Here is a 7,605-nt window from a genome sequence, read left to right as displayed (position 1 = left end):
CATTCCACATTATTACAAATAACTAATAAATCTAATTTCTCATAAATCAGAAACAGACAATGCATGGAAAACTAGATCTGTTTTTCCAAGGGTTTGTTTTAAGAAATTGTTTTTTACAATTCTTGTTTTTTCATGGCAACAAAAAATTGGTTTGTCCATTAGAGTACAATACTGGCTTGAGACAACAAAGTTTTATTTAAGAAATAAAATAATTTATAAAAAATGTGATAATGTTACAGTGACTTATTTTAATCAAGAAAAACAAATATTGTTGCTCCTATTTGATACCATGCTGTGCACCATAAGGGGTTTTGTTTATGTCATAGAGAGTGGGTGTAGTAACCTTRTTGTCAGAGGCAGAACACACAATGCTGACATCGAGCTTCTGTGTGTTATCTTACAACCACAATACAGCCCTTGTGAATACACTAACATATGTGTGTAGTTTTACCACCACAGCAGCCAGCCAAATTTAAGACCGTGCCTGTGTCCACCCCCAGAACAAAGCTGACCCTCTGGTGCTCATTCTTGGAAATTTTAATGAMTGCAGCTTGAGTAAACTCCTGRCCGGTTTTTATCAATATGTTTAATGCAGCAAAGAGAGTAAGAGGATCCTTGATAAGAGCTATGGGAACATCAAATGTGTCTACACACATAGAGTCAGACTTCCTCTTGGTAATTCAGATGAAAATGTATTTCAGTTTCTCATAAAGGATGTTGCAATCTACAGTTTGAGACATTTTTTATCCAAGAGGCAGACATCAACACCACAACAGAATCAATCACTGGTTAGATTTCCTTTTGTCTTGTTTCATTTACTTAAAAAAAAGCCTATTAGGAAATATAGAAATTATCCTTACATCACACACGAAATAAAGGAATGTATCAACAGGAAGAAAAATGCTTTTAAATCAGGGGATTTAAAAGCATACAGGGGTCAAAGCTGCACAGAAAGAAAACCAGTGTTTGCCAATGATGATATCACAAAAGCCAAAAAGCTAAAAAAATGTATTTGCACTTTGAAACTGATAACAAGTGGGAATGCAGAAACCTTTTAGAAGAGGTTAGGCATGATGTACAGGTCAGAACCCATTCACACTAGCAGCAGGACCAGACAATATAAGTCCACCTTTCTTTTTTGGAACATTTTCAGAGGAATTCACACCAGCTKGGTATTCACTCTTCCAGTTATCTATTGACACTCATTCAGTACCAAAGCTCTGGAACAAATCTATCATTGTCCCAGTTCTTAAGAAATCATGCCCCCAGGTAAACAATGATTTTAGGCCAGCGGCTTTCACCTCCAATGGTATGACATCTGAAGCTTTACAAAAAAGCTGGAGCTGCATGTGGATAAATATTAGTTTGCTAACCAAACRAATTAGAGTACAAGTGATGCCGTGCTAACGATAATGCATCAATTTAAAAATATCAGAAGTGTCCCTCTACATATGTAAAGGGACTCATTATTTTGATTTTAACCCTGCTTTTAACTGTATTCAGCCACACATCCTTCTTGAAAAAATGATTCCACTGGAGGTCAGTCTATGTCTTATCTAATGGTAGCACTTGGTCTTGTCAAACATGCCACAGCAGGTGAAATTCAACTCTGTGTACTTAAGTACTGTATTAGGTAATACTGGAACCCCTCAGGGCTGTGTAATCTCACAGTTTTTATTCATCTTGTAGTCTAATGACTGTGTCAGCTCCCAGCTGTGCCAGTATGTGGTAAAATTTTTCAAATGGCACTGTTCTACTTTGTCTGCTAGAAATGATCTCCAACAAAGGCAGCCATAGATCTGGGGTTGATGACTTTGTGAAATGGTGTGATGCCCATCAGTTGAAGATTAATACTGGCAAAACAAAGAAGTTGCTGGTGGACCACATGTCAGCTAGCGATCACAGCCATGTGGCCATATATGGACACAACAYCAAGCAGGTCAAGTCATGCAAATATTGGAAAAGCATATTGATATTGACTTGTCCAATTCTCCCACAATTAACAAGTGTTTGAGTGGCATTGATTTAAAGTGTTTGGAGTCTGAAAGAATTTGTTGACTTCTTTTACAGTTCTGCTTATTGGTCTGCTGTGGTAAAGAGGGAGCTAAGTTGTAAGMCTTTTTATCAATTGGTCTACGTTCCTACCCTCACCGATGGTSATGAACTTTGGGTTGTGACAGAAAGAATAAAAAATCACAGACACAGGCYGTCAAAATTAGTTTTCTCTGTAGGGTAGCAGGACTCTCCCTTAAGGACCCAGTTTACTTGATCTAAAGCCGAACAGTCGATGCACTGTCACATGGTTGTGCAGCGTTCGTTGTCACACACATCATTCATTGTCCGTAAGACACACTTCACTGAGCTCCTGACAAAGCCCAGAGATATACATATGTGGTTCTTCCTGCTGGAATTTATACTTTGGAAAATAAGACAAGAAGAAAAAAAACCTCTGATATCCATCGTTATTTTGGCCACAAGTCTGCCCCCGTTAATTGATTCCTCCATGCACATCTGTGCTTGCTCCATCCATGAGTTTTTGGCCATTTGACTATCTTTATAAATGTCTGCTGTACAACAGTCAGATTCTGGAAGTGAGTAGTTGAAGCAAAATGCAGTGCCTGAGTGCTTTTTAGCATAAACAAACACGCCCACTCATCTTGCCCGGGAACGCCTTGGAATCTTCCCAGAAGAGCTGGAAGAGGTGACTGGGCAAAGAGTGGTCTGGGCCCCCCCACTTAAACTACTGCCCTTGCAACCCAACTGTGAAACAAGTGGATGATAATGGATGGATTGATTTTTTTTTTTTACTGAGCAAGCAWTGAGTCAATGTTGAAATATGCTAATAGCTACTGGTTTAGTGCCCTGACCATAAARTCAAATGTTCAGATATTAAATCTGCTGAGGACAATAGATAAAATCATGGGGACTGCTGTTCCTCTAACTTTCCAAGACCAGCATTGAGCAAACATCCCTGCTCAATATGATTTACTGAACTCAGAAAGAAGGGTTCCTTTATTCAAATATAACGGCTACAAGAACTCATTCATCCCTTTTTCAGTGAAGGTCTTGAATGAGTGAGTGATTTGGGATGAATAGAGACAGGGATTTTATGTAGGTATTTGTGTGCGAGTGCAGTAGGATGTGTTGTCTTTTTGGTGTTTTTTATTTGAGTTTTATTTGGAATGTGTTTTCTGTCCGACAGGTCTTTTTGTGTAAGCTAATTTCTCCCAAGTGAGACTAATAAAGCCACGTTAAACTTTAAACTTGAACTTAAACATTTGCTATTTAAATGATTTTATTAATCTAAAGCAGAGTGCTTGTTAGTGAACACCTATTTGTTCCACATCCATCCATAAACATCTAAAACCAGTAAATTATTTGTTTTTATTGCAATATGAGAACACCATTTGACCAGAAATTTGTTTCTTGTAAACACACAATGCTTTTTGTGAGTTTAAGACTGCAGAGTACAACATTGTTTTAATCAAAAAGCCTGTTTTGTGTGTTTGACTCTGTTCTTTAGCCACATTTTCTCAACCAAAACAATTTACACGCTGAATTGTGAAATACTTACATTAAAGTGGTTTATCTTGTTTTGTTCAGTTTCATTCAGAAAGACAGAAAAGCAAATTTTAGCACAGAACACACAATGTGTTTTTTGTTTTTAAGTGTCCTTCATAAAATCAAAAAAGAGAAGTACCAGCAACAACACGAAAGACTTGAAAATGATCAAAGCACTGAATTACAGATTTAAGGACTTTATTTTCTACCAAACTTTTTTTTTAATTTAGTCATAATAATAATGATGGTAAAATTTTGACTATTTTGGCTACATGTGGTGGAGGGATTGGGGGTTTGTGTTTTGTGTTGGGACCCCAGGGAGAATAGTCTGAATARTCATAAACAATAAACATGTTACAACCCAAAATTCATAATCTTTTACCAAGTATTTGTGAAGGATTCAAGATAATGTAGCACATAATGGTGAAGTGGAAGGAATAATGAAACAAAACAAAACAAAACAAAAAACAAAAACCCTCATAGGAAGTCCAGTTTGTAGTTTGTCACAAGTCAGGTAAGAACACAAAAACATGTTGGAGAAGATGCGCTGGTCAGATGAGATTAAAATGTTTATCTCTCTGACCTAAATGCAAAGTGCTTTACATGGCAGAATACTAACACTGTACATCACCCTGAACACAACATCCCCACTGTGAAATATAGTAGTGGAAGTACAATGATGTAGWGATAAAAAAATCTGCAGAAACAGGGGAGCTGATCAGAGTTGATGGGAAGACGGACCGAGCTAAATACAGAACAGTCCTGGAAGATACTCTGGTACTGTAAAAGACTTTAGACTGACAAATAAGAAGCCGGTTCAGATGTTATCAGTCCATTAAATGGACGTTAGCGTTATCAGTCCCATAGAATGGCTTCAGACTGTCCCAGCACTGCCCCCTAGTGGGTTACCAGTGCCAAATACGTTGCAATGCAACAATCTGCTACCGCCAGAGTCCGGTCTAATTTATTGTAGCCCATTTCATAACTCTAAAATAAGCCTTAGTGACTTTATGCCTCATATTAACCAGATTGCATAAAACAAAACTTAGTGGCTATATGCTTCATACTAACCAGCTGACAGTCTGATGAAGCCAGTCTGTGGAACTGACAATGGCTAATAATATCCATTTAATGGATGATAACATCCGAAGCGGTTGCAAATAAGTTCATTTTTCAGCACAGCAACAACTCACAACATCCAGGCAGAGCTTCAGTGAAGCAGTTTAGATTAAATATATATTCATGTGTCTGAGGGACCCGTTCTGGGAGTCTGTGGTACGACTTGAAAACTGCTGTTTACAGGTGCTCTCCATCCAATCTAATAGAACTGCAGCTATTTTGAAAAAAAGAATGGACAACAAGTTCAGTCTCTAAATGGGAAGAGCTGATAGAGACAAAACCCAGTGTGGTTCTAAGCATTGACTCAGCAGCTATGAATACAAACACAGTCCACACTTTTCAAATTTTATTTCTAAATAGAATTTGAAAACCAAGTGTCATTTTCCTACTACTTCACAATTATGTGCGACTTTGTGTTGATCTATAACATGAAGTTCCACTAAAGTACTTTGAAGTTTGTGGTTCTTGCCTCACCAATGACCCAGCCCAGCTAAGGCAATATGATCATTATTCATGTTTATTAGTAACTTAAAATATCGGTCTAATATACTGTAATGTTAACCAGTTGTGCAACTAAGGGACAAACATGAAGTATTAAGTATGGCTGCAGCTAAACTAACAATCAGCTACATGAAAAGCACAGTACTCCTCCATAAAAAGTGGTTTCCTTCTAAGTTGTCTCTCCAACATCTACTCTGTATCGCTTTTATTTTTAAACTCCTCACAAACAGTCCATACAGCTAACTTCATGACCCTTCAATGTTACCGAGCAGAGCAGCTGCCGAGATCACAGCAACAGCTCGTCTGTGATGTGTTCAAGACTGGAGAAAACTMYRATTTTTGAGYGTTAACCACACCAGATACTTGTTACTTTGTGACTGCTGGTGGTGTGCGCCCCAACGAGTGCTTCTAGTTCCATGTTTATTCAGTATATGGTGAATCTAAGGTTTGAGAACCAAACATTCTTACAAAATAGTAATGATAGTTTCTTTTTTTTCAGAGGGTACTGACTTCAAGCTCAGGGGTTCTAAAATGGGCTAAAATGGCCACTGGTGGGAAAACTATTTCAATGCAATGTAATGACTATTGTAAAAAAAACTTATAAATCTCAGTTGAGTCTAAATACTTTAAACTTTTGCAAAAATAAAAACTAAAAAATAAATCACACAGGTTGTATTAATATTGCATTGATGTTTTTGGGCAATGTATTAAATTTTACTTTATTTACTTAGTTAATTTAGATGTAGATTACCTTATCAAACCTATTTTGTAAGTGTCAAATTAAAGTACTGTAATTAGCTTCTAGTTGTAAATGATGTTGCATGTCTTTTTTATGTTGTTTAATTAGTTTTTATTTATTTATTTTTTGCTTTTGATTGAGTTTTTGTTTGACACTGGTGCACTATTTACTACACACATGCACATACTGTCAAAGGGAGTCTGGAATCATCTGCATGAGATTAAAACGTGAAGAAACATATTGAGCCAACTTTACACATTTATAATTTGGAGGCTGAACTAATAAAAAAAACATCCAAATAACTCTGTAAAAAGTAACTCACCTAATATGTTGTGAGAGGCAGCAACAGTATTAAAAATTCCAGRATGATTGCAGACAGGTAAATGGGGAGAAAAAGTCACTAACTGTGAGAATGATGGGCAGAACACTGGGAGAGGGAACTAGTATTTGCAGCAGAGAAAATTATGTTTTCAACTCTGTTTGCTCACCAATGCAGGAGCTTCCATCGAGCTGGTAGGATCCATTGTCATGGAAACCACTTCTGCATTCACARTGGTACCAGCCAGGCAGGTTGACACAGCGAGAGTGGTTGTGGCACTCAATCAGGCCCTCTGCGCACTCATCAATATCTGCAGACATAAACACACAGCGACATGAGAACCAGTCAAAACTGTTTCCCTGGAAAGGAAATGTGAGGCTGGAAACCCAGCTCATTTGAAGTATTTGATGTGTTGCCTGTTTTTTTTTTCTTTCTTCTTAATCTCTGCTAGTTACAAGAGCTGAGGGTGATCCAATCAGAACAAATCAGTTCTGCCACAGCAGAGCTGGATCAGCAGTTAGACAGCCAGCATCTATGCAGTCATGTCATCTTGCAGCACAAATCAAAATCTTCAGAATCAAACCACTTGGAAGATCCAAGTTTTTTTTTTAACATTTTTTTTTCTTTTTCTTCTTTTTTCACATTTCACCGTTCTCATTCAGGTTACTTAGTCTCTGGCTAGCAGTCTTAAGCTCTTTGTGCCTCCTCATGAGAGTAAATCTCTCATTTATTATGTATGCTGTTATCTCTGCTCCTCATCTAAACTTCTCTTGCTGTTGGCTATAAAGTCTGACTGGTTCATGTTTCAGTTAAGGTGTGCCAGAAGGTCGCCTGAGTTGTTTAAATACAGAATACAGCAAAGAGTGAAAAGAAGTTACGGATTGCTCATGAGCAGCCAGCGTTGTCTCCAACAAACTAACAAAACAAAAGGTTGTAATTTATAGATGGTTGTAGGCAGTACACAAACAGGAACTTAAATTGATTTAAATAAATGTCGTAAAATATATTCTGAAATGACTGAAAATGTTAACCGTTAAACTACAAAATATATTTAGCCCTTTGGATGTTTACTCTTTCTTTCCTGTCATAAATCAATCATGGTCAATATACTGTATATAGACCTTTATGGCAAGGAAATAAAAAAAAACTTCATATCAAAATTGTCAATTTTCTACAATGTAATACCAGTTAAATATAAATATATCATGTAAAATAAGTTCACACATATTTTCACTCTTTAAAGTAAATATCCTAACTGAACTTAGTCAGGAGAAAGGTACGGTAAGGGAATAAAAAACTAGCTGCATAATGACTATTCAATCACTAATATCATAAATAACTGTTTAAGAATAACCATCATATATAT

At 36.9% G+C, this 7,605-nt stretch overlaps 1 protein-coding gene across 1 annotated transcript in view; it reads right to left on the bottom strand.

The window, feature by feature from the left end:
* Nucleotides 1–7,605, bottom strand: part of LOC106519093 (protein kinase C-binding protein NELL1) — a gene marked incomplete in the record, with an annotated part of 155,797 nt that overhangs the window by 31,965 nt on the left and 116,227 nt on the right. Inside the window, 1 exon segment of the mRNA XM_014010621.1 lies at nt 6,409–6,549. Within this exon segment, the coding sequence (XP_013866075.1) occupies nt 6,409–6,549 (141 nt within the window).

Source organism: Austrofundulus limnaeus, unplaced genomic scaffold, assembly GCF_001266775.1.
Source record: "Austrofundulus limnaeus strain Quisiro unplaced genomic scaffold, Austrofundulus_limnaeus-1.0 Scaffold71, whole genome shotgun sequence".
NCBI classification, from domain to species: domain Eukaryota; kingdom Metazoa; phylum Chordata; class Actinopteri; order Cyprinodontiformes; family Rivulidae; genus Austrofundulus; species Austrofundulus limnaeus.
Note: the sequence above shows the minus strand (reverse complement) of the source record. Positions and strands in the feature narration are given on the sequence as shown.